The 27,860-nt window shown below is 40.0% G+C and overlaps 1 protein-coding gene across 8 annotated transcripts; it reads right to left on the bottom strand.

The window, feature by feature from the left end:
• Nucleotides 1-27,700, bottom strand: KANSL1L (KAT8 regulatory NSL complex subunit 1 like). 8 transcript variants are annotated; one of them, XR_009558501.1, is made up of 17 exons: nucleotides 27,467-27,615; nucleotides 24,894-24,975; nucleotides 21,413-22,515; nucleotides 19,361-19,502; nucleotides 18,053-18,250; nucleotides 16,940-17,061; nucleotides 15,015-15,219; nucleotides 10,500-10,653; nucleotides 9,676-9,774; nucleotides 8,457-8,594; nucleotides 7,602-7,726; nucleotides 5,982-6,106; nucleotides 4,730-4,784; nucleotides 3,132-3,241; nucleotides 2,067-2,235; nucleotides 1,055-1,354; nucleotides 1-963 (listed from the first exon to the last, which is right to left on the bottom strand). XR_009558501.1 is itself a non-coding variant. In XM_060282249.1 (16 exons), exons 2-16 carry the CDS (start codon nucleotides 24,924-24,926, stop codon nucleotides 1,109-1,111), a joined length of 3,024 nt encoding a protein of 1,007 aa, XP_060138232.1. In that variant the 5' UTR covers nucleotides 24,927-24,975; nucleotides 27,467-27,615; the 3' UTR covers nucleotides 1-1,108. The 8 variants fall into 8 exon arrangements, 2 of the variants coding, with proteins under 2 accessions (XP_060138232.1, XP_060138243.1); XR_009558504.1 differs by lacking the exon at nucleotides 27,467-27,615 and adding an exon at nucleotides 26,840-26,969; XR_009558506.1 differs by lacking the exons at nucleotides 24,894-24,975; nucleotides 27,467-27,615 and adding an exon at nucleotides 27,637-27,700.
• Nucleotides 27,701-27,860: the final 160 nt, after the last annotated feature.

Genomic DNA, 27,860 nt, shown 5'->3' on the forward strand with positions numbered 1-27,860 from the left:
TACAGAAATAATTTTTTAATTTTAAAAACTTGCATTGAAAATAGTTGTGTCAGAGACAAGATTAAAAATTTAATTAATTGGACAAAAAGTATTTTTAAAAGTTAAAAACCAAATTTGCAGTAAACTACAATCTTAACAGTCTGTACTGTAGAAATGCAACTGAACATTTTTACAATATCCAGCGTACTTCCAGTCTGGGGTGGGGTGGGGGAACTACAATTGGACATGGCATTGAAGAAAAGCTTGCTTAACAATTGGGCTTTTCTTAAAACCTTCAACAGTTCCTCACAGAAGAGCTATTTGGTTTCACAGCAGTATAGAGTCTTATTGCATTAGCATCATGAATGTATATGGCAAGCCTCTACTGCTTTTCAACACTTAGCATCACGGGAGCATGCAGGTAACATTCCACAAACTGCATTTTGGAATTTGAGTATGAAAATAATTTGGTTTTCCCTCAGTATCTAAAACATTGCTATTGCCTAGTTTTTGTAGGCTAGACAAAGTGTTTAAAATAAGTTGTAATAAAAAAGCTAAGTAGCTAAATTATAGTATTTCTAATTCTTAGTCTTTCCCTGGCACTCAAAAATGAAACAGATCCATTGTGAAATTAAGAAAATCAATTATTTCAACTGATTTTTCTTCATATAAAACTTTTTGTCTTTCTCCAGTAACCATTCATCACATTTACAATGCTTGATGTATCACTGGGCAAACCAGTTTCCTTACAAGGACAGAGGACGATTGTGCTCCTGCCACTTACAAAAACAACTTCTTGGGTAGCTTTTTCTGTGTTCAGTTAAAATTGTTGCATTGCTATGGAGAAAAAAACCTTATTCTGCTGCACAGCAACCATACGTACATTTAAAATAGGTCATCCTTTCAGATATGCAGGCAAAGGTGGTTGCAGTTTAAGAGCATTCAGTCTTTACATCTCTTGGGCACTTATCCTGCCTGTCAAAACTATATAAAAAAAGACAAAATCTGTGTTTTAATTTAAAATACTGTGAGTCAAAAGCTGTTAACACTTTTAGGAGCATTAAAATATTTTCACCTTACGCATTCTTTCACTTTGGTTAGCTTTCTTGATGAACCGCATTACTTTCTGTCACCTCTGTTTTTTCATGCAGCCAATTCCCAAGTCAACTTGGTTGTACTCTTCCAGCTCATTGGGAGAGCTTTTCTTTTGTGGCTGGTTATTTGGTAAACTGAAGGCAGCATGTGAGGTACAGTCAAAGTCACTGGGGATGGCCACCTCTGAATTCTCGTGCTGATCAGTTATCTGATCTTGGCATAGTAAAGCACCTGCTTCTTCAGCCTTTAGTGGAAAAGATCGACGTTCCCAAAGAACAGACTGAAAGGAATGAAAGAAAGAGGAAGAGGTGAATGCAACTGAAAATAAGCAGTGTTTTCTTAACATTGTTTATCTTCCACTTTATGAACAGTCTTTGAATTAACAAAAAAATAATGTTGATGTTCTTCACATATTCTCTCTGTAGTACAAACAACCTTTCTGCCTGCTCCAGACCTCCCAGACTAACATTATCTTGACGAAGGTTATGAAACGAAGAACTAGTGCCTCTCTCGAGGCCTTTTGCAATCCAATCCATGTCTTCTCAGAACAAAATTTACTATGTTTAATGGGACTTACTTAAAGGAAAGTGCATTTGATTTTAGTCATGCAGGGTAATTCTATACATGTCTACTCAGAAGCAAGCCCCACTGGGCTAGATGTGTAGTATTGCACCCCATAAGTGAGTTCAGGACTGAGGTAAGGGATGACCAGAGATTTTCTAGCTCACATTATTAGTGACTGCTACATAGCATAATTAAAAACAGTATATAATTCAACAAAAAAATATTAGCTTAAATTTGTTAATAATATTTCTTTTTTTAAAAAAAACCCATCACCACAATGTGGACCTTTAAAGTAATTTTACACTTTTAATGCATATAATGTTAAATAATTTAAAAACAAAAATGTTTATCGATAGCAGGTTTTTGTCCCTTCTGTCAGTGGGACTCAAATCAACACACCCAGCTATTACTAAATATATATATTTTACCTTTGTTTTTTGGTTTCTTTCTGAAGACTCTGACTCCCTCAAGCAGAGAGAACTGTGGATTTCTGAAGTAGTGTCAGCAATGCTTTCAGAAAAATCAGATATAAAATCAGAGTTGCCTTGTTTTTCTTTCAATGCTGGATCTTGTCCCTCAGAACTTCTGCTATATGTTCTATAATGAGACAAAATAAAGCTCCAGTTTTTTTTCCAAACAGAAACCATCTAATGGAAAATAAGATGCTGTCATATTAATATTCTGAAAAGAAACCCCAAATATTGAATGCAGACATCTGTATACAGACAATTCCCTATTTATGTGGGCTTTACATTCCAAGGCATCATACATTTTAAGTGAAATCACATCTATTGGGAATACCATTGAAAAAGCCTGCAAACCACCTCTAAACCTCTGGAAACCCTTGAAAATCCCTTTAAAAAGCCCAACTCCACTACAATCGCTCCCTCTAAACCTCCTTGCTAAAACTCCAACTTTCCACAGGCCTGAGGTTGGTGCAAAGGCTCGTGGAATTGCACTTGAAAAGGCTTGTAGGATTGCCAGGCATTATTTTCATTTTTGCACTCTTTTAGGGCAATTTTTGCCCTTTTTCATGCTACTTCTAGGTTTGCAGCAATGTGTGCAATCCTGCATGCCTTGAATGTGCATAAATGGGAAGTTGCCTGTATAAGAAATCTTGCTTATAAGAGTAGCAAAGTGTAGGACTCTCCTGTGGTGCTGTCTTACCACATCCTTTTCTTTAATCTTTACTGGGACAGGGCATTAAACAGCATTTAATAAACACTTTACTTAGTTATTCAAAGTTGTGTGTGAATCATGCAATATATTTTAGTGAAATTTTAATATTGCTATTTGAGCAATAATAGTTCCAGAAAAATATCATGTTGTGTACACTGATTGGTTTGGTTTGGTTACGTCCAGTCAAAGGTGACTATGGACCACAGCACTTATTTTGCTTCAGGCAGAGGGAGCCGGCATTTGTCCAAAGACAGCTTTCCAGATGATTTGGCCAACATGACTAAACCATTTCTCTTATATAGGTATCAACCTGCCTGTTCCTTCTTGGCCATCGGCACTGTTGCCACAGCGACCAGCGTGCTCTCTCTTTGTCTTCGTAGTTTGCATGACGCGAAGCATAGGCATCATCTGACAGATCTTCTGCCTAAATATTAAAGTGCCCAGATTATAAACATTGTTTATAAGGGGAAGAGGGGAAATGATGTATCAACTGTCGTGATGCTGGATCTTGCCCAGAGTCTTGTGGCACCTTAAAGCCTAGCAAAATTTATTGTAGCATAAACGTTTGTGGGGAAAAACAAAAGGAAATCAAACCCATCAACATAAACTGCAAAAAAGCAACAACCTAGATGTATGTCTATAAAACACATTTTATAGCAATACAAATTTAAACGGCACATCTCTAGAACATACGTTATTTTTTTTTGGTAAGAATAAAACACCAATGTTTCTTTCACAGGTTGTTTTACTATCTTGGGCACAGTAGAGCAGAAGGCAAGGCATTACTTTAAAATGTTTATATGTGAAACTGATACTGGTCAATTTCTGGTCAGAACATGTGTATTTTAGTGATACATGAAGCTGTTTGTACAGGCAACTCCCGGTTTAGGTGTGTTAGATGCACGATTGCACCAAACCTGAAGTAGCCCCAATACATCATAAAGACGTCATGAAATGGGGCAGAGCTGGGTGGAGTGGGCTTATTTCATCAGAGGCATGAAATACACTCACAGGCTGACATACACATAGCTCGGGTGCTGTTGGGAGAGGGGAGAAATCATGTCGGGGGGAAACCAAAAGCATAAAGAGCAGTGATAACTATAAAACCAAACTTAAAAGTAAATGATTTAGGTAAACCATTGTATCAGAGTTCTTGCCTGTGCCTACTGTAGGGTTGTTCAATGGACTGTATTTAGGACTTGCAGGACCTGCACCTTCCTGGCGTCCGTGAATATTTAAATCTAGGTTTGTTTCCCTGTGTGGCTTTATTATTATTTATTAAATGTGCATGCTGTACTCTACTTTTTGCATTGCCTAATTGTGAAATATGGCAGTGCATGTGATACAGCAGCCCTGTCTAAATAGATGTCAATCATTAAATTACTATTTTCAGCTGAAGGAGGAACATGATAACTCTGCAATACAGGCAAGCAAATTTTAAGAAATGGGTGACTGCTTACTTGATTCTGACTGGGTTTCCCACCTGAAAGACTGAAGCAGGAACATATGCTGTTCTCCAATAACCCATAAAAAAAACTTGTTCAGCAAAGATATTTCAGCCAGATTTTAACAGCAGATGTTACAAGTGAAATTGGCTTTGGGGTCATTCAAGGTGTACTTCTGCACAAGGTTGATGTAACTGATTTTTGTGAAGTTTCAAGCACTAGTTCGCCAATGCCTTAAGAAAACATTCATACAAAACATTCTGATCTTATTGTTTTCTTTCCTTGCTTGTACCATAAACATGCAAGTGTGTGTCGAGGATACTGTTTATTATTATTATTATTATTATTATTATTATTATTATTATTATTTTGGGGGGTAGTTTCCAGCTCTAAGAGATCTACAAAACTACTGGCTATAAAACAAAAGCAATATTATAAATTATCAGATTGATGGAAACACAACCGACCTTGTCTTCATCTTCATGCAGGCTTCCCAAAGGCTCAAGATTAACAATTCTCCAGCTGTTGATGAAAGAGATTCCTCAATGCACAATTCATCTCTTTCACATTGTGAAAAATAATTTTGCATAGTAAACAGTACAAATACACTAATTCAACAAATGAAATAATTGAATTTCTGTGTCTGGTTAGTGCTTGTCTAGTTTAAATCCATTGACTATAAGCTGATAGGAACTTCTCATTGGACCCTCTCTAGCTACTATTTTGCTCATCTGCCTCCTCTAAGTACTATAAAGTTGGTTGCTTTATGGGCAAAGTGAGCTACAATTGGTTAACTAAATGTGACAGTCAAAACTTACTGGTGTATACTTGAAAAGCAGAGAAATGCACATATTTAATCTAGTATTGACATGTACCTATGAATGATGATGATTTTCAACAAATTCTGGACATGGACCAAAGCAACTTCATCTAAACACATTTGAAGAAGCCTCATATGCAAAAATCAAGACTCTTTGCTTTCACTACTTAAAGAGCTTTTGATATCAGTGACACAATTACGTAATTTATCTGGCTCCAGCACGAGACTTTAAAATGTTTGTTCTAATCTAATGGCAAATAATATGCTTTCATGGCCTTTTGAACCCTACCTTCCAGTTTTTTAATACTGCTTTTCACTCTTGTTTGCAGGCGTAATTTCCTGATCTACTGATGCTTTGGCATCATTTTTAATGTAACAGAATAAAACAAAAACAGGTCAGCTCCTCATTGACTACAGTCCTGTCCAGTCAGGAATCATGACGATGTTATGGAACTAATCAAGATTTGGCTCTCTGGTGATGCCAGTTAAGGGCAAGCAAAGCCAGACTGCTTTCACAGAGAAATCCTGTAACAGCTACAGTTCTATCAGAATGTTTTGATGCATTCTTGAATGTGTATTCCAGAACATATCCCACTGGGAGGAATATAGTGCATGTACACTCAGACATGTATGCCAGCGTACACCTGGCCTGTTCTGATGCATTGTGGCAGTTTCATTGCTGCAGAAGAAAGTGGCAAAAGAAAGCTGTCCTCCTGAATACCACTTTGCCCTTTTGAGTTACCTCCTCTCCACATCATCAAAATATGTGTTTTTCTAGAAATAAGAAACATTTGCAATTTGGCCTCCTAGTCTGGCTCAAATGTACTTTCAACGTTGAGTATGGCCCTAGCAAAAAATAGCTTCACACTGTCTTATGAATGGACAAAAATTAATTGTACCTTGGAGTGAGAATTTCCTTATATTGTAGTTTCTCCAGCTTGGACGGTGCCACGAGTGACATAGGTATAACAATATTATCTATATCATAGGAGCTCTCACTTCTCAGTCTACGTCTTGAATTGAGCTGTGCAAAAATCATTTCATTATACATTGGATGGCATTAGACACACAAAGTCAAAAATAAACTTCAGTGCACAGAACTAGCTAGAAAACCATCTTTAATACTCAAGGAGAGCTTGAATATTTGAGTTTTTAAAAGCTGATCAGAAATTTTTGAAACTATATCCCAACAGATAAATGTCAGTATTGTAAACAAGCTCTGGTTTAAAACTAATATATAACCATCAATTCATGAAAATACAAACTGATGTAATAAATTATCAAAGCCAGAGGTAAAATGTTTTTTTATTGGCTTTGTTGTAAATCCATCGAGTGCCCTCCTGTGAGGAGTCTTAAAGCTAAAGGGACCCCTGACCATTAGGTCCAGTCGTGACCGACTCTGGGGTTGCGGCGCTCATTTCGCGTTACTGGCCGAGGGAGCCGCCGTACAGCTTCTGGGTCATGTGGTCAGCATGACAAAGCCGCTTCTGGCAAACCAGAGCAGCGCACGGAAACGCCGTTTACCTTCCCAATGGAGCGGTGCCTATTTATCTACTTGCACTTTGGCGTGCTTTCGAACTGCTAGGTGGGCAGGAGCTGGGACCGAGCAACGGGAGCTCACCCCGTCGCGGGGATTCAAACCGCCGACCTTCTGATCGGCAAGCCCTAGGCATAACTGCCATCAAGTCTGCTTTTCAAGAGAAGAACTGTGTGCCAGAGCTGCCATTTCCTCCTTACCTAGACATCACCAGCTTTGCTCCTAACATCTGGTCTAGTGGGAAGAGTGATTCACGGGAAGGATAGACAAGGACAAGACAGCCTGAAATGTCACTGATGTCAGCTATAACTAAGAATTAGTGCTGGAACTTGCTTCTTCCTCCTAGTCCTTTTCCTCTTCTATCAAGTCTTTTTAGCCTGTGAGCCTGAGGGCAATGACTGTCTTGGAGCTTGTTTTGGTAAGCCGCTCTGAGAGTTTTTGTTTTTTGTTTTACTAAAGGGTGAGGTATAAGTGCTGTACACAAATGAACAAGGGTCCTAACTTCTTTTTAGAACACAACTTTTATCCCTTATATTGTCCCTAATATCTCGAGTTATGGTAAAGAGAGACACTGAAGCCACCAAGGAAAGGATGGTGCTGAGACAGCAACAATCCTCAACTTGGCACCCTTGTTATCCATCGGACTTAGCCAACATGGCCTTATCAACTATGTATCATGGCTTTCATGCAAACAGGGACCATGCTGGAGCTGCAGCTGCCAGAGGGCACAGCTGTATTGTTCTCCAACTGTCAGGATTTGCATACTGATTTAGCTGTTGAAAGAGTAATTTATACTTTGCAACACATTATCTGAAGCAGATCAGCCCCTCTAGACTCACCCTACCTGACTCTCCTGAGACCCAGCCAGTATGGTCAATGGCCAGGATGATGGGAGCTTCAATAAAAAATATATATGAAGGGCACCAGGTGGGAGAAGGTTGGTTTAGACTGCTAATCTTCCAGTACAATAATTTTAGCATACCTGTGTTGATATACTATGACTTGATCTAGACATCATGTCTCCATTGGCTGCTCCTGTAAAAGGACTCTGGGATTCTGGCTCTGCACATTGAAAGGAAAATGCTTCACATCTCTTATTACTTTCTCCTGCCACACAAAAGAAAGAAAAGGAGAAGAGTCTGTTATCTTTTAGAAAATGAAGTTGTATGTAACGAATAAAATTTCTGAACAACTATTACAATTACGACTTAGCTGCTCCACATGCTGTTATAATAAAAGTATATGGAACATAACAAGGGGTGACAGTGAAGCTGTTAGTGAGTTCATCACCAGAATCTTATCTGTATAAATGCAAACATATGCCCACCTATTGCTGTATTAAAAGGAAGCTGATAAAAGTTATTCTCCACGGTACCACATGGTTTCTACAGCTGGAATGCAATCCTCAAGAATTTAACAAAACATTCATTTGAGGCTGTACAGTGGTACCTCTACGAATTTAATGCGTTCCAAACGCACATTCGTAAGTCGAAAAAATCGTAAGTCGAATCCCATAGGAATGCATTGGGCGAAAAAAATCGTAAGTCGAAGCAGCTCTATCTAAAAATTCGTAAGTAGAAAAAATCCTATCTAATCCGCATCCAAGATGGCGGACGGAGCTCCATTCGTAAGTAGAAACATTCGTAAGTAGAGGTACCACTGTAATCCTATACACTCTTCCCTCTGAGCAAGTCCGAGAGAACTTAATGGGACTTACTTCTGAATAGAGATGTACAGGATTGCACTGCAGACAGTTACTTTCTTCTTGTGGACAGAAGTGGACAGTATGGTGGGGACTTGTTGTTTACCTGACCTCCTGGCAGCTGAGGCAACTTACCAATCAATGTCTCACTTAAATGTCTTTTCTTTCTTCCCTCTAGCAGCTGTTCAGATATTTCTGACACAGTCTGATGTTTGGAACTGGATTCAAATCCACAGATCCACTGTTGAGGAGGACCTTTATAATGAAAATATTCTACAACAAAATAAGCACTATCTTACTATTGTTTCTTCTCAGTTTAAAGGAAGGCCATACATTCTGATAATACACCATTCATGTAAACTTCAAAATACAATGGATTTCGTCCATTCTTCCATGACTTACAGAGCAACCCAAACTATTGTTGGGAAGCGGTGCTGCTTAGCCAAGTACCACACTGTGCATGCCTTAAAGGGCAAAGGTTGGAGGGGAGGCAGAAAAACCCCTTTCTCATTTTCCTTTATCATTTCATGCTACACTAGCTCTAGGGTGGTTCAACAGAGAGCCCCAGATCATTGCCAGCAGCTGGCTCATACAGTATTAGGATCCAGTGGATCCACAACTAGCGCAGCTATGTTTGCTCCCCAGCCCATTTTGGGGTCATTCTCCAGTAGGTATACTGCCAACAGAAGGTTCTACCTGCCCATGGTCTACGCAGATGCCGCTGGAAAGTCCACAGCAGTGAAAAGCTCCCACCTCTACCTCAAAAAACCTGTTCTAGCATGATCAATTGAGGACTTGGATAGCTCTGCCTCATTGTGTGTCTACATTCCCAACATTTAGTCAGAAACATGTTCAATACACTATGAGCCAGAAATGCATTATGGGCTTGTTTTAGATGCCTACAATTAACATAAAATCAGCATGATTACTAGAAACACATCTTACAATGAAATTGGTTAACTGTAACTTTCATGAATGTTCAGGGGGCAGCAGCAGCAACTAACCCAGCCAGATTGGTGGGATATAAATAATAAAATTATTAATTATTATTATACAGTAATTAGAGCTTTAGGTGCTTCCCTGGTCACCATGGAACCAAAACTCACCAACCACCCCACTGAGGTATTTTTTTCCTTTTTATTTCTAATTCAGTTTTTGCATTCCTATTCCCATTTAGAAAATCTGGAACCCCTCTTTCGAAAAACATGTATTTTTTCTATTCGCACATTAAATTACAACGTGAAAATTCTTCACCATCAGTAAAAAAAGAAAAAGTACAGTGGAGAAAAATCAACAAAACCATGTCAAATAGTAAATTCTGAAACAAATACAGTCAAAATTATGTACTGCATACCATTTGATGGAGACATTTTAAACTCTAAACCATGGGCAGATTCACCTTTGACCTCATAATTCTTGAGCAGTGTTTTAAAGTGTACATGAAGAGAAGTATCTGAAAAATAGAGATTCAATCTATGTAAAGAAATATAAATCATCTAATTGCAATCTACTGGCAACCCACTCCAGTATTTTGCCATGAAAACTCCATGGAAATAAAAAAAAGGAGAAGCTTTGAGAAGGAAGTGAGAGTTTCCAAGGCATGCTCTGGTTCATGGGGTCACGGAGAGCCGAACACGACTAAGATGACTAAACAACAACAACCCCCAAAATCTATTCACTTACGTGTGCACTGCATGCCTATTTTCAAAGGCTAATTTATGAAGTCTGGCCTATTCTCCACTATGTAGGTACAGTGGTACCTCGGGTTAAGAACTTAATTCGTTCTGGGGTCCGTTCTTAACCTGAAACTGTTCTTAACCTGAGGTACCACTTTAGCTAATGGGGCCTCCCACTGCCGCCATGTGATTTCTGTTCTCATCCTGAAGTAAAGTTCTCAACCCAAGGTACAATTTGGGGTTAGCGGAGTGTCTGTAACCCGAGGTACCACTGTATTGCTAGTTTTGTGGAGAAAATGCCAAGTGGAGTGTACAAAGCCATGAAGCTCCCCTAGTAACAGTTACTATTTCTCTTAACTGCCTCAGAGAGTACTTACAATAACAAAATGGGGGCAGGGGGAGACTGACACTGCCTTGAAGGAATACAGAAAATACAGTATAATAAAAAATAGTCAAGAAAAGAGATATTCTGCTGTACATATGATAGGAAGCAACCACTTACCAGAAGGAAATGATAAGACAGGATGGAATGAGGTGTCCAATTCTAACATGAGTTGTTTTTGTGTCCTGGGCTTGGTGCTCAATTCATATGTACTCCACGTGGAGGCTGGGACCACCTCTTCTGTATTAAACAAGGTATCTCTCAGTTGCATAGCCTGCAAGGTGGCACACAGATTTAAAACTTTTTAAAGCTTGTTCACATTCTATAGCAAACCGTGTCAACAGATTGAAGTTCAAGCTGGACAAGACAGCGGGACTACTGGTCCAGAGATGGGTATTCTTCAGCCAGTTTTGGATAGGGTTTACAGCCAGTTTTGGATAGGCTGTGCACTAGCTATGCCTGTTCTACATATCCTACTTACATCTAGATCAGATAAACGTAACACAAATCATATGTGGCTGCCCTTAAAGAATATTTGGAAACAGGAGAAGGATGTGGGGAAATAGTAATAACAATTAGGCTGATGTTACAATCATGAGGTCATCTTGTAGACACAGTTTCATGATGTAGGTGACAGGCTGAGTAAGTCCCTCCCAGGTGTTAAGATACCACAGCACATACCTAGGATACTGGGGAAAAGAGGCAATTGCTGCTTCCCATCTCTCAGAAAAGGTAAAAGATGTGCCAAGTGCTCTATCCAAAATAACTTCCATTCTATTTACCCCAAAAATCCAATGAAAGCAATTGTCCCCTCCTGCTATTGCTCCCCCATCATGACTAATAATGACTGGTAGTTTTATCCTCCATGAATTTCTTAACTCCTTTAAAAGTCACCTAAGATCAACCTGCAGGCGAATATATTGGGCAGGCTCCAATTTATTCTACTTGTCATATGGAATGTCAAGTAGTGTCAAATTTTGAAGTTACATTTCACAAAGCCACAACCCACATCCTTAAATACTACGGTATGTGTGAGCTTGCACACTCACCAAAGAGCAGCACAATACCAAATTTATTAGGATCAGCATGACTGCTCAAGAAACTTTTGAAAGGAGAGTAGAACAAACAATATGTAAAGCTAGACAAAACATTGGGAATTGGCTGAATATGCATCAAATTACACACTTTTTGGCAAGTCCAACAGTTATCGCATATCCTTCTAGACCTCTGACTCCATTTGAAATTCTAATTATGAATACTAATGCAGAATCTGAACATGTATTATCAATAATCGACAAAATAGTACATGACATACAATTGGACCAAACAAATTTAATAAAACATACTTGGGAATCAGATTTAGAAACCGTAATTTGAAGAGGCAGACTGGCAAAGCTTGTGGGCTAAAAAAAATCAGTATCCACATGTGTAAAAGTAAACATTCTCAACTCTTACACAGACCCGTGCAACTACATCAATAAAACCATTTCTCCTCTCTGTTGGAGAAAGTGTAAGGAAAGGAGAACAACTATTCATAAGTGGTAGGCATATGATAAACTGCAACTATTTTGGAACAATTCTGTTAATGAAATAGGCCAGATTACAAACCAAAATGTTATTTGCACCACAACCTTGGTTCTGCTACCGTATCAATTTTTAAAGATGATACTGTTATCATCTTTAAATAAAGAACTAATCACCTTCCTTTTGATATACAGTGGAACCTCGGTTTATGAACACCTCGGTTTATGAATTTTCGGTTTATGAACGCCACGGACCCATCTGGAACAGATTAATTCACTTTCCATTACTTTTAATGGGAAAGTTCGCTTCAGTTTATGAACGCTTCAGTTTATGAACAGACTTCCGGAACCAATTACACCCATGCTTCAGTTTATGAACGCTTCAGTTTAAGTACTCCGTGGACCCGTCTGGAACGGATTAATCCACTTTCCATTACTTTCAATGGGAAAGTTCGCTTCAGTTTATGAACGGTTACTCCGCGGACCGTCTGGAACGGATTAATCCACTTTCCATTACTTTCAATGGGAAAGTTCGCTTCAGTTTATGAACGCTTCAGTTTATGAACAGACTTCCGGAACCAATTGTGTTCATAAACCGAGGTACCACTGTAGCTACTAGACATCCTATCGCTCAAAATTGAAAGTCCCTAGAACATTTGGAATTATCACAGTGGAAACAGAAAGCATGGACATTGGCAATCTCTAAAAAATTAACAAAGGAAGTCAAGGCATTAGCCAGAAAAGGAGCAGATACTAACTTTATAGTGATATGGCACCCTTTTACACAGATTATCACTCAAATTATTTTGAAAAAAATCAATAAAACAATTTTAAAAGAGGATCAACATGACTGCAAACTATATATAGTTTCCTGGATGCAAGGTTCGCTGAACTCAGTGGTGCTTGCTTCTGACTGCAATGAGAGATCTTCAGTCAGCTGCAATTGCAACCTTTAGCTTTTAATTAGAAATGCAAACAATATTGAAAAGGGATCCTTTGGAGTGCAAGGGAGATGGAACATGCAAAATTGCCTCTCTCTCCTGTCCTGCTAGTAAACAGCCAGCATTGGACACCATCCTGCTTGATTGTAAACAGGTGAAAATTACCCCCCCCTACTTTTAGGTGAAGACAAATGTTAAGTATAGGTCTGACCTTTTTTTCCCTTTCCTTTTTACTGAGAAAGCTATTCATTTATTTAAGATTATTTGCACCAAGAGCAGCAAAGCAGAATTTTCCAAATTAAATATTTATTTCAGTTATTTGCAGCTGTTTATGTTAGGTCGAATCTTAATTTAACACAGATCAGCTTAAGGCACTTCTGAGCCTATGAAGAAGAAAACTAAGCTGGAACAGCAAAAATCTTTTTTAAAAAAAGTAAAAAAGAAGATATAGCTTTTTAATTTCCTTTAAACTTGAGCACTGCCAGCTGTGTAAGCTTTTGTGAGTAAATAAATAGTCCAAAAAGAAACAGCATATTTAGATGGCAACATACTTCCTCAGAGGTAAGTGTTCTATTGGGGGGGGGGAACCTTATGCTCTCATCACCTTTAAGAAACTCAAATATGAAATGTTTTGTTTTATTGTACAAACAAAATGCATTTTGTATGAAAATTATGCCATGTTTCTAAGAGCTTGGATGGCTTAAACAGTTACATTTACATACATACAAATACATCTATTAATGTCTACATATACGTAAATGTGTGTTTAACACACACAAACACATAACTCAATCTTCAATAAACTCCCAAATTACTAAAACCTTTGGCTATGACTCAGAAAATAGCTAGCAATTACAAGTTTTTGATGGCAGCAAGAGTAACTGTAGCTTATGGTCCCGACTTAGATCATGTGCTCCCACATTTCTGAAGCCCAAATGCAACTGAGAGTTGTCTTGGAATTTGCCTCTCTGTGTCCTCCAACAGCTCTTGTCATTGCTTCTGTAGCAAACAATATAGGATTCAATAGGGTTTACTTGCATGCCAAGTTCTGCTTTTCAAAGCATGCATTATATACAGCACTTTGATTTAGCAAAGTATGATAGTTTTCAGTTGCCGTTTTTGTCCAGACCTATATATTAGGTGGAAAGTGTGGACTACAATACTGCTGCTTCATGTACAAATTCTCAAGTTTGATGTCAAAAGTAACAAGGCAGTATAGTATTGTACAAATGATGCTGACAGTGTAGTAAAATCAGATTGCATTTCCTTGTTGGTGGGGGGGGGGGGCTATAATTTCATGTTAGCCTCACTTTCTTGGCTTCAGTAGAAGCTAAGTGAAGACACTGTTTTTATCTGCAGAGACGTATCATTTCCGCTAGCAAAAACCTTTCTTGATTAGTATCTTCAGCCTAGCTAACCTCTTAAACCCATTTCAGTGCTCAGACATGTTGTTTGAATGCAGCAAATAACACAGCTCAGTTACACTGCTTTCCTTCCTTGTACACTTCCACATTAACTCTCAAGTGTTAAACCATTTGTAAAAAATCTTTACCTAAATAACTAATATGAAGCAGAATGCGGCCTGCTAGCAGAGCCCAGCCCACTGGGCAAGTCAAAGTGACCTCACTGCCATACAGGGTGGGCTGTCACTGGGTAAGAATATGACCCAACAAGTGGAAAGATGCTTTCAGTTGTGGACTCATATAAACGGTCACATGAAAGAAACTCATTGTAATAATTTAATAATTAATCCATAATATATCTTGCTTCTCTCTCCTATTCTTTTGTCCCCCAAAGGGAAAACGCCGCTGACAATACAGGGTACCCTCTATGTGTGAGGCATAGGGTAACAAAGAAAAATAATTTAGAATCATCAAATTTGGCATTTGTTTCATTTTTAAGGATGAATATGTACAATGCTTCATCCAACATCACACCTAGTTAGAAAAAGGAAGTCGCAGTGGTCAACAAAGCCAACTTAGGAAATCCAGTTTAGCCTTATGTGTGGTCAACCTTGCATCTGACCTGCTTCTTGAAAATTTCCTCCCCTAATTTAGGATCTCACAGAACAAGAGCTGGAACATGTAGTAGATACACACCCATACTAATATGGCATACAAGGCTGGAACCTTAACATACTTTCTAAAAGAGATAGAAAAATGCATTTGTACCTGCTGGTTTGAACTGAAAGCAGTGCTCATTTTATACAGCTTTCTCCTCTGAAAACTCTGAAGTGGTCTAGTGCGAGCAGATGTGCATATCATGGCAACAGACGATGTTCTCAACTTCGCCTTTTCTTTCCTCCTCCTCTTCAGGTGTTGTTGATCAACCAACCAACTACTGGTGCATGATATCTCCTCATTGTTCTCTGAATCTCTGAAAAGCACAAAATAATTATCCTAGGTTGTCAGAAATAAGCTCTGCATATTATATAATATTTGAGTTCCATACACCAACTTCAAGATCAGAATGTGTACTCAGGATTAAGTGATATACTCTAGGCCAGCCCTTCTCAACTTTGGAGCCCCATATGCTATTGGACTACAACTCCCATCATCCCTAGCTGGCCAGACCAGTGGTCAGGGATGATGGGGGTTGTAGTTCAACGTCTGGGGACAACAAGGTTGAGAAAGGCTGCTCTAGGCAATGTACGTATATTGATTTGCTTGTCCATACATTCTTCTTCATATTGGTTTAATTAGATCTAGAATTCTAAAGCTGGGAGCCCAATTTCTAAACCTTCCAACATTGCTCCATAACTCCTCTATACTTTCACACAGGTACTTTCTGCAAGCAATAAACTGTGAATATGAATATTCACAAGAAAAACAGCATGGAGAAGTATCACTGGCAAAGAAATGAGACCTGACCCTTAGCGAAGTTGAACCTAAAGAGACAGTTACAGGTAGGTAGCCGTGTTGGTCTAAGTCGAAGCAAAATAAAAAAATTCCTTCAGTAGCACCTTAAAGACCAACTAAGTTTATATTTTGGTATGAGCTTTCGTGTGCATGCACACTTCTTCAGATACACAGCCTCAGTTTATTATTAAAGACAGACCATAATAGCTTTTTAAAACATGGGAAATCATCTTCTTAGTTGAGATTTCTTAATCTCATTAGAAAACTACCTAATCTCATTACTCCACTATCTAAATCCAATCATCTTTAATCAACAAAAAATAATTTATGTCTTATTTAAAACATTTTTATCCTACTTTTCAGCCAAAAAAGTTTCCAAAGCAGCTCATAAATATTAGGAAGAAAACATTCCTAAGGCTTACATTCCAGAAGACATGGCACAGAAGAAAAAGGACTTCATAGCAAGAAAACAAGCTCAAACATTAGTTCTTCCTTATGGTGTTCTGGTAATGATCAGCTGGAATGGAACAATTTGGAGAGGAGCCCAAACTTGCTGATCCTTCAGAACCAATGGAGAAGCACTGAAATCTCATCTCTCACCCTCTCCTATTGCATGATAGAATGGCTATTTGAATTTTAGAAGAATGAACAACCTTATTTTCTAAGTCTATTGTTTTAATTCATGCATATTTTGTTTTACTAACTTTATAAATATGCTTTATATTGTTGTATTAATGTGCTTTATATTATCATAAAGGTAAAGGTAAAGGACCCCTTATATCACCATTATTACAATAGAAGGAAACTATTAAGTTAAAATAATACATTTATTATCTTTACTCTTGGTAATTGCTCTTTGCAATTCATATATTTCAAAGCACATTCTGAACAGCAGCCTCATTATTATCAAACAGGGAGTTTTTAAAAACACACTGCAATCCTATACATATCTCCTCACAAGCAAACCCTACTGAGTTTAAAAGTATTTTAGCATGCAATTCTATGTCTACTCAGAATTAAGTTCCAGTGGGCTTACTCTCAGGTACCCGGTGTGTGTGTGTGTGTGCTAGGGTTGCAGCAATACTCCTAAGTGTGTATAGGATTGCAGCCTTGTAATACTAAACTGCTGCAAGTTTGTTTAAATTATAATATTGTGACAAAGTTGTAGTCATTTTATATTACATTCCCCCAAATGCTAAATGTCCAGTTATTATGAAATACATGAAAGTGTCACGTACCTTATAGAGATGCCATTGGCCAACTCTTTCTGCTTAGAGGGCTTTGAGGAAAGAGGAGATGATGTGGGAGACAGATTGAGAGGAGTAATCAGACTGCTGATTATTTCACTCAGTTGAGCACTCTGAAAGAAGAATCAAAGAGAAAACCTTGAATTGAATGCACAGCAAATAACAGTCTAAAGAACTCAGGGTTATATTCAAGGCACAGTGCTTCCAAAGCACCCGGCAATCAACTGGTGCTCAGGAAAGCACTGTGCAAGGGACTTTGCAGACACTCCCAATCAGCAACACTTGCAGACCCTCTTTTGACCCCACCCTTTCTTCCGCCCTGCCACCTGACATTATCATTTCAGATGATTTGACAGGTAGGTGGTCCCACTCGCCTGTCAAAGTTGGCCCATGGGGATAGAAGGAAGATAAAGTTCAGAACCACTGCACCAAATAAATTCCCCACCCCTGCACTAGAGAAACACAAAACACATTCATGCAATGGTCACATTAAACAATCTCTTTTGCAAATCACACAATATTTTAATATCACACTGTATTTTAATTGCTTTTTATGTTTTATTGTAATTTTATTGGTATTGGCCACCCTGAGCCCAGTGTTGACTGGGGAGGGCGGGGTATAAATAAAATTTATTATTATTATTATTAATAATAATAATAATACTAAGCTCAAGAGAAAGGGGGAGAGTCAGGAAGGGAAATGAAAGACCAAGACTTTTTTCCACAGCCCTCCTGCCTGAAACTGAAATGTTTGACTTTATCCTGCTGATGGATGAATTATATCTATGACATAAAAGGCGCTCAGGTAGCATACATAAAATATATCACATTTTATCCTCACAACAGATAGATGAAATGGGGACACTGTTACTGGACAATGTGAATTTCAAAAGTAAATTTCTGAATTCAGATCTGCCAAACCAAGTCTAACAAGATGCCTTCTCAGTGTACAAAAACCACTACACCATCTCCCACTTCCTGCAACTTATGCTGATCATGCTTACAGAAATATGGAACTTTGTTTTATTAATAAGCTATTACAGTGTACCTGTGTTTTGCTACAAATTATCTAATTCTATCTGATGCTCACTCTCACTTGAATACCTGTTTTTCTATGTTACGGAGAAGCAGAGTTGGACTGCTGGGTGACATTTCGAAATCATGTTCCGGCCAAGCATCCTGCCTCTCAAGGGAAGCATGTGAATTCCCTGTGGTGTTTAATAAAGCTTCATGGTCCATCAATTGTGTTCGTTTCTTCAAGAAGTCTTTTGGATTTGGAAATTCTTCTAGGATCACCATTCCCTAGACAACAGCAAATGAACACAATTGTGTAACAAATGTAATCTCTCAAACACACTGCTGCAGCTCCCTGAAACACTTTAATGATTTAGAGCTCAGAGTGTGATCTGTATACAGACAAGGTGAATAATCTCACATGACAAAAAAGCTGCAACTCCAGTTTTTGCAAGCAGCTAACATAGCGATTATCTGCTCCAGTTCAAAAATTCAGTTTACAAATCTATGTACTGATTGTTGTATCATTTTCTAGCTTCATCTACTAAATGAAACATCCTGAGGGCCAGTGTAGATGTGATACAAACACTAACTATAATTCAGCAATCAGACCTGCAAGTTGCTGTAAATCTCCCCACTCACTCAGACATTAAGCTCACAGGGTGTAACCTTGCAAGGCAGTCCCCTCCTCTCAGCCTAACCTACCTCACAGAGTAGTTGTGAGAATTAAATGAGGAGAACCATGGACACCGCCTTGAGCTCCTTGAAGAGGAGGATATAAATGCAATAAATCAGGCATCCCCATACTGTGGCCCTCCAGATGTTTTGGCCTACAACTCCCATGATCCCTAGCTAACAGGACCAGTGGTCAGGGATGATGGGAGTTGTAGTCAGTGACCCATCTTCTTTTTACAACTGAGACTGGATTACTGTCGTTTGCTCCACATGAAAATGCCTTTGAAGACAATTGGTACAAAAGGTGCAGCTAGAACGCTTATATGGTCAACAATTTGGAACACATTAAACTAATTCTATACTAGTCATATTGGCAACTTGTTTGTTTCTGGGACAGTGTTAGTTTGCAAAACAGATTATCTGCAGGCCTGCCTGCATACATATGAGCCTCCCCAGGTTTTACAATGTGCTGAGGTCTTGGATTTCCAGCTCTTTGATAAGAGACGCTGGATTGATGAGTACAGTCACTTGCCCAAGCCCCCCCCCCCCCGTAAACCACAAATCTTTCAAACAAAAACACTCAAACTCTCAGCCTACTATTTCATTCACCTTTGTAGATTTTACATAATGGCTTTTGCTTAGATACCAGAAATCACAGAACACAGAGAAAAAACATTTATCAATCTTTTATTTCAACCCATTTTTCTTCCTTACTGACAATACCTTGGTGGCACGAATCTGCCTGTGAAGGTCAGTGAGTTGCTGGATTTTGTATTCTAGCTCTGAAATCTGGGCTTGAAGCCATGTCCAGCGACAGCCAACATTAGCTCTGTCTACCAGCCATTTCGTGTCAGATCTATAGTTACTAGGAAGAACACAGAACATTGTTTAGAAGAGATAATCACTATTTTAGAAAGGTAACTGAAAAGAGTCCTTAGGATACCACAAATCTGATACTTTCCCCCCAGAAGCCTTTGGGGCTACAATAATTAGCAGGTAACAGGTTAAAACGGCATTTCTGTGCGCTGCTCTGGTTCGCCAGAAGCGGCTTAGTCATGCTGGCCACATGACCCGGAAGCTCCCTCGGCCAGTAAAGCAAGATGAGCGCCATAACCCCAGAGTCATTCATGACTAGACCTAATGGTCAGGAGTCCCTTTACCTTTACCAGGTTAAAACAGCAGTGAATATATCATAAAATACCTTTTAGAAGCATCTGCTAAAAACAGAAAGAGCAGAAGTGAGTCAGATTTCTGCACGGAGTTGAAAACATAGCATATAATAAGAGCCTGCTGAATCAATGGCCCACCTAGTCCAGCATCCTGTTAGCCAACAAGATGTGGATCAAATGCCTGAAAGCAGAACATGAGTGCAACAGCACTCTCCATAATTTTGGTACCACCAAGGAGAAGGCCTTGTTCCTGGTTCCCATAAATCAAATGCCTAGAGAACATAGGCCACTGATACCGATCCATTTACATGAACTTGGATGACCAGGCCCAAGTGGCATTTGTGGCATGAAGTGTGGCATAATTTGGCCAATAAAATCATAAAGAGAGAACCATCCATGCAACACTGGCAATCCAGACATATACACATGAAATATATATAAGGTAAAGCAGGCTTCCTCAACCTTGGCCCTCCAGATGTTTTTGGCCTACAACTCCCATGATCCCTAGCTAGCAGGACCAGTGGTCAGTGATGGTGGGGATTGTAGTATCAAAACATCTGGAGGGCCAAGGTTGAGGAAGCCTGAGGTAAAGGACCCCTGCAGGATTAAGTCCAGTTGAATTTGACTATGAGGTGTGGCACTCATCTCCACTTTCAGGCCGAGGGAGCCAGTGTTTGTCTGCAGACAGCTTTTCCAGGTCATGTGGCCAGCATAACTAAACTGCTTCTGGCGCAACAGGATACCGTAATGGAAGCCAGAGCACACAGAAATGTCGTTTACCTTCTCACTGCAGCAGTACCTATTTATCTACTCGCACTGGTATGTTTTCGAACTGCTAGGTTGCCAGGAGCTTGGACAGAGCAACGGGAGTTCACCCCATTACGCGGATTCAAACTGCCAACCTTGCCATTGGCAAGCCCAAGAGGCTCAGTGTTTTAAACCACAGCACCACCGTGTCCCATAAAACACATAAAAGACGCAGTAGCTGCATGAAGTGCCTTTCACCAGGTTAGCTTGGTGAGCCAACTATAGGCCCTCAAGCACAGAGATAGGCTGGCACCTTTGTCCACACTCCCAGATGATTTGCATTTAGACTACTGTAATGAGCTGCGTTTGGGAACACCTTGGAAAACTACTTCAATGGATGTAAAATATGACACAGCTGGTTGATTCCAGCCACAGGAAACACATCTCAATGGTGCTGAGATAGTGTCACTGATTTGCTGCTTGTACAGGCAACTCCCGACAGTGCCAAACCCAAAAGTGACCTGATCACTAAAAGGGCGGAATAGGGGCAGGGCAGAACACTTTACTCTGGCCCTGCCAACGCACATGGGGGTCTGGAACAGAACCCAGACACAAAGCAAGGATTGCCTGCACTGTAAAATTAGACTCGTATAACAAGCTATGATCAAAGAGCAGTTCCATTTACATCAGTAAACTTTATCAACATAGTGAAATTGACTCCAAAAATAAAGTATTTGGAGAACCTGTCATTAACATATTACATCTTCTGTCTTGTAGGTACACAGATATCAGAGATTTACATGGAACTTGAGTATGCAGGACTGTAGCACAGAAGTTCAGCAATTCTTTTAATACTTACATAGCTTTTCTGGAAATCTGCTCCTCATCATCTTCACTTGAGCTGCTACAAGTGGCATCAGAATCCAAACTCTCTTCCGCATGAAATAGGAGTCCAGCTGTTGAGCGAGCAAACACCTTGATTTCATCAGATGAAACATCAAAATCACGCTGTATATCTTTACTTGTATTAGCCTCTATGTTTTCCATTTTAATGTTGGTGCATCTATGATAGCTGCCACCCAAAACACCGGATGGATCATGAAAGGCTTTCATTCTCTGTAGTTGGCGTCTCACAAAGCATTTCATCTGCTGGTCACAGTGTTTGACAACATGCTTCGCCAAGAGTATTTGCAAACGTTTCTGAGTTCTTTTGGCCCGGCTGAGCAAAGCCTGTTGCTTGCTTACACACTGAAATAAATGAAAATTCAACTCCTGTTCTTTAGTATTGGGATTGTAGTTCATTTTTGGTTCCAGGGCATCATCACACACTTGATGGAGCAGGTCTCCTTTTTTTGTCTCAGGATTATTAAATAATGCCTTGCTCAAAAAGCCATTCTTCTGATACCCTTTACAGTTAGAAAGCTGCCTTTCTTCTACATTGTGGGATTCAGTTAAACATGAATCAAATAGTTTTCCTATTTCAGGTAAGTTCTTTGTTGATCCTAATAAAGTTTCCCCTCTGACCTGCTCCCCAGATTCTGAATTAATAATTTGACTGAAGTGTGTATTAGTGCTGTTACATAATGGATTTCTCACCTTGGAACAGCTATGCTCTTCTGAGTTCCTCTGCACACAATTTTTATTGCTTACATGGAAAGTAGAACTGGGGCTCATTAATACTGGATAGTGTTTAGAAGACTGAGAACCAAAGTACTTTAAGTTAAAGCAATCAGTGCTATGGTTGGCTTGAGGAATGGGGAACCCCAGCACAGAGCAAGTAATTTTTGTGACAGAACCATCTTTCATCTTCTCTTTTACTGGTCTGGTACTTCCCATGCCTAATGCATCATTGGACTCCATGACTCTTGAAGACAAGGAAGATGATAAGCAGATACTGTGCCCTTTCATTGCTTTCTCTTGAAGAGCAGGTGTCATAGCTGTTGTAAGCAGTTTACACCCAACCTGTAAGAAAAGCAAATACTGAATAAGACTATTGTTTTGATATCTACTGTTTATGGCACTGCAGAAGTGGAAATTAATTCCAGATATAATTTGCAGTTGCTTTTTAAGAAAATAAAATAATCTTATCAACTGTTCCATGATTATCTGCCTGGATAGCTCAGTTGGGAAAGCTGTGTTCGTGCATTGCAGGGGGTTGGACTAGATGATTCTCAGGGTCCCTTCCAATTCTATAGTTCTATGAATCTATGGAAACATCTAATTCAGAACATCTGCCACAACAACAAAGGCTGTAGTAATATTTTTAGGTGCACCAAAATACTGGCCATGTTGAAACCATCACTACCATATGTATGCTTTTGCTTGTTACTGTTTTAAATATATAAATCAGTTCTGTTTGCAGGTATTTTTCCCATCCCCCCCCATATTTGCATGATCAATTAGCAAGGACATACATGAGCCGCATGCCCATGCAATCCTTTTGCTGCCGATTCACTACTTACTTCATTTCATGAATGGCAAATTATGAATTACATTTAATGGCTTTCTAACAATTCGAGATTAGGAAGACAACTTTAAAGCATGATGAATGTGCACAAAGCTCATGCATACCCAGGCTTAATCAATCAGGATTGGATCATATGAACCAGATCAGTCTCAAAGCCAGGAGGATATCTATAATTTTTAATGTAAGCCTGGTTCCCATTATTCTCAATTTTATACAAAATAATTATTTGCAGTTTTCATATCCTAATTTCCCTCTCTTTAAAAAGTCATCCAATTAAAAATAGAAGTCCTATAAAAACACCCATTATATTTCTCTCTCCAATGTTTTTATTTTTAATGTTCCAGATTGAACAGGTTCCTATCCTCGTGTATAGGATATCACGTTTATCACTTTTTGTCTGTCTCTCCACAATTTCTTAATTCCTAAAATATAAACAGCATATGAAATTTCTTGCAATAGCAATTTGTTTACTTTCTGGCTGCTGTACTTCAAAGGCTGGGGGGGAGGGGAGAGCATTTTGCTTTGCTTTACAGTAAGAAAAAAAATTAAGGGAAAGTCTGGCATCTGTTAACTATCCACAGTGCACAATGCCTTTACTAGGACCAACCAGAAAGTCACAAAATACTGAGCAAAGTTTTCCTGATCTCCAGAATTCTTCATCAGGCTAGATGCTGAGCAGGGGGAAGGGGAAAGAGAGAGAAAAGGTGGTTTGATTTTGAAGTCACTAAATTCAGGCTTGTTAGTTTCAACATAAGCCTGCCTTTGTCTCCTCACTCCTACCATCCAAACTGATGTTTACGACATATTCATTTGTCCAAATAAAGGTGTTGCTCAAGTGTATTTTTGTTATGAACCAACACAGTTTCTTTTCCTTTTTGTATATTTTAATAAGCTGCATCACAGAACAATGTGTACAAAAAGGGAACAGAAGATAAACTATAGAGAAAACATTAAATAAAATGTGTTTTAATTGCTACTAAAATTTTACTATGGAAACCACTTTGAGAATTTTTGTTGAAAGACAGTATATAGTTTAAGTAAAAATTAAACTATTAAACATTTGAAAAGCAATCAATTAAATACAAGTCTATAATTAAAAGACTCAAAACCAGTTGTCAGCATCCCTAAAAATATATGTATTTTATGAATTAAGGGAAGATCTAAAAGTTTAAAATTAAAATGTGATGTCTGAAACGCTCTCTAGGAAGCTACCGAGACACTAATTCAGTTAAAGGTAATAGCTTCAGTGTCTGAAACGTAACTTCAGGTACAATAAAATATTATTTGCAAACTATTCTCTCTTCAGAATTAACTTTTTTTTACTATTTGATCCTGAAAAATCATTTAATTAGCAACTAATGGTGCAATCTTGTCTCCTTAGATCACAAGTCCTTTGAGCACAATGGGACTTATTCCCAGGTATGCACATACAGCAGGGGTTGGGAATAATTTACAGCTGGTTAAGACCTTAGGTCCTCAGTTTTCCACAAATCATTTTGACATGTGGGCGGAGGCCTATCCAACTTTATCATCTGACATAATTGTGATGTCAGATGAAACATCTTCCCATGTTTTTACGACACAGTAATTTGTAAGTGCCACCAATCAACTGGTTGTCAGTGTCTGCCAAACCCTCTGGCTTTACAAGTGCTGAAGACAGCACAATCTTCACTTTAGCAGGAAGCTACCAGTATGTCTTTGCGTGTCTCACACTGGACATAGGGCAGGTGGGTGTGGCTTGACCAAAGAGCTTCACAGGTCACATGGGGCGGGCGGGCTGCTGCACCTATTTAGGTCTGCAGGCTGGAGATTCTCCACTACTTATGTCCGGGATTCCTGAAAACAACTGCAGGGTTTCAAAACTAGGAAATACCTGCAAAACTCCAAGATGACTACTTTTGTTCATACCCAAAACATTTGCCAGCTGCAATGTATAAATATTTCACTATGTTGATCTGTTAACAATAAAGAGAAACAGAATAATGAAAATTTAACTTTGAACTCCTATCATTTTACACTAATAATCACAGTGAGTAAAACAAGAGACTACCAAAATACAGTACTGTAGTATCTCCGCTTACGTAGCCCTCTGGTTACGTAAACTTCGGCATACATAAGCAGCAAACCCGGAAGTATTTTACCGGGTTTTGCCGCATGCGAATGTGCAGAAGCGGTCCTCTGGTTGTGAAAACCTCGGGATCCAGCCAGACCTCCGGAATGGATCCTGTCCGCAACTGGAGATTAAAATGCATAAGGCAGACTATACTAGTTCAAATTCAAATCTAAATAAGTTTGTGACAATAGCATTCAAAAGAAATAAATGTACAGCTTCACACTAGAGCTCCACTAAGAGATATGAACACTTCAGATTTATCACACAGTTATTGACACAGCTCAGAGCCATCTTTATTTCAGTACTGTAACTAACATTTCATAGATACACTCAACAGATTAAAAACACTACTATAAATGCTTTGTAGAAAATGACTCCCTCAAGACTAGCAGTTTCTATGTGTTTCCATAAAAACGTTATTTTGTCCAATTAGCAGATACTGAAACAGCAAATATACCAGAACATCCCATCTGCATGCCTTCATAGACTTGTCTCTTACTAAAGAGAATATCTATATTCAAATACGACAATATTCAAATAGGACAAAAGTCCTACAACTCAACAATCAAAGAAAAAAATGCAATGTTGCAAAGAAATAGTTTATGCAATTTGTTAGTACAGTACAGAGCAAAGGGGATGGGGGTCTTCTCACTAGGCTACATTGTAAAGGTAAATGTGTGTGGAAATCCTGCAAGCAGCATCTGAGCACAAGACCACTCTTCCCTTCCTTGGCTTCCAGCAACGTGTATTCGGAAGCATTATTACCTCCGACCATGGAGACAGATCACTGCCATCAGAGCTACTAGTCATTGACAGCTCCCCTCTTCCACAATTTTGTCTAATCCTCTTTTTAAGCCATCCAAGTTGGTCTCCATCACTGCCTCATGGGGGAGCAAATGCTATACTTCAACTATGTGCTGCATGAACAAGTCCTGCCTTTTGTCTTACAATATTCAGCTTCACAAGTTCTAGTGTTATAAGCGAAGGAGAAAAACAAGTCTGAGTGGTTTTCTGTTTGCCCCACCACTTTCCCCGGGAAAACCCACCATTTACCGCTGAATCAGAATAAATGTCAATCCGCAGAAAACCTGATTGACATTTGTTACAATTCAGTGGTAAACAAGGGGGAAGAGGCAGGACAAGTGGAAGTGTGGACAAGACCTAATCTAAGCTAAGAAGTCTCAAACATTGCAACCTTTCAACAGTTCAAGGCAGCACCTTAAATACAGTTAGCTACCATGTTGGAAGGTATTAATAATTCATCTTATATCAGAAAATCTTGAGTGGCAAGTCCAGCAAGTTACCCACATGACTGTAGGAACTGTGCACGAGATTTCTATTCTGGTCTATTGTACCAATAAAGGTTTGCCAGCAAGCCAAGTTACATATGAAGCAGTAATTTCCATTCACTCAATAGCAGTCCATAAATAGTTACAGGTAGGTAGACGTGTTGGTCTGAGTCGAAGCAAAATAAAAAAAAATTCCTTCAGCAGCACCTTAAAGACCAACTAAGTTTTTATTTTGGTATGAGCTTTCGTGTGCATGCACACTTCTTCAGATACATAAATCCATAAATATTTATCAATAAATATTTATCAATGTGGCTTTCACAGGCATCACTGCGCCCTCATATCTAAAACAGCATTTAAGCGTGAGTAAAAAAGACAGACAAATGCGGTAGTTGCCCCCTCTCCCCCTCTAAATACCAATATTAGGCAAAAGTTCCCATTTCCGGTCTTTCGGGGCTTTGTCTCGCAGAGACACACAGCTGCTCCCCGACCCTCCTTATGGGCTTCATGAGAAACTTGTCCCATCCTTTCCCAATAAACACGGCTCGGGGTGGTGGCTCCGCCTCCACCACTCTCACGTCACCCCTCCCTCCCTCCCTCCCTCAGCCGGGGGCGCGCGAGCATAAACTTTCCTCTCCCCGCCGCGGACCCCACCCCTCCCCTCGCATTCCAACGCCACCGCCACGCCCCACCACCGCGCTCCTCCCCATTGGCCGGCACCCCATCACTCTTTCAAATCCCACCCCTCCTCTCCCCGCCACGCTGCTCCCGCTCCTCCCCATTGGCCTGCACCCTATCCCTCTCCCAAATCCCACCCCCGCTACAACACGACACGCCCCACCCCTTTCGCCGCTTCACTGCCGTTAAGTCGCTGTTGAGAACTCTGCCAGTTCGCCTGAGGGGAGCCGAGTCGCCCGCGCGCCACGAACCGGGGGGGGGGGAGGAGTCCCTGCTTCGGCAAGAAGCCAACCGTCTCTCCTGACGCCCTTCAGGGGAACCGTCGCAACCTCGCCCTCCCCCTCCCCCCCATCAGTCCTGACTTGCCTTCCAACTTCGGTTTGTTCCCTTGCTGGTTAGCTCGCTTGCTCCGTTCCTCCTCCTCCTCCTCCTCCCTCCTCTCCCCCCGCTGCGCAGCCCGGCTAACTTCTCCTCAGAGGTGATCGCGCTTTCCTTTCCCGCCGCCACTTCTCTTTCTCCCCGTCTCTCGCACTCACTGCGCCGTCTTTTCCAACAGCCGCCCCGGCGCTCCCGAGCGAAGCTGCCTCAGCAGCCCGAGCAGCCGGGAGCGGGCGGTAGTTTAGGCAGGGGTGGGCGGGGCCTCCCGCGGGGAGTCGGCCGCCGGGGCCAGCCAATCCAGAGCAGCCGGGGGCGGGGCCCTATGCAAATGAGCCTGTGCTGGCGGCGGGTCTATTTCCAGGAGGGAGGGGGACCACCTCGT

This window comes from Zootoca vivipara, chromosome 1 (assembly GCF_963506605.1).
Source record: "Zootoca vivipara chromosome 1, rZooViv1.1, whole genome shotgun sequence".
In the NCBI taxonomy this organism is placed as follows: Eukaryota; Metazoa; Chordata; class Lepidosauria; order Squamata; family Lacertidae; genus Zootoca; species Zootoca vivipara.

Excerpts from the sequence above, each read along its gene's own strand:
- KANSL1L (XM_060282249.1), bottom strand. The coding sequence starts at position 24,926 with ATGAACAAAAGTAGTCATCTTGGAGTTTTGCAG. Across the intron at positions 19,503-21,412 it reads CAGATTTCCAGAAAAGCTAT|TAACTATAGATCTGACACGA; the intron begins GTAAGTATTAAA and ends TGTTCTTCCTAG. Across the intron at positions 2,236-3,131 it reads CGATGGCCAAGAAGGAACAG|AACATATAGCAGAAGTTCTG; the intron begins GCAGGTTGATAC and ends GTCTCATTATAG.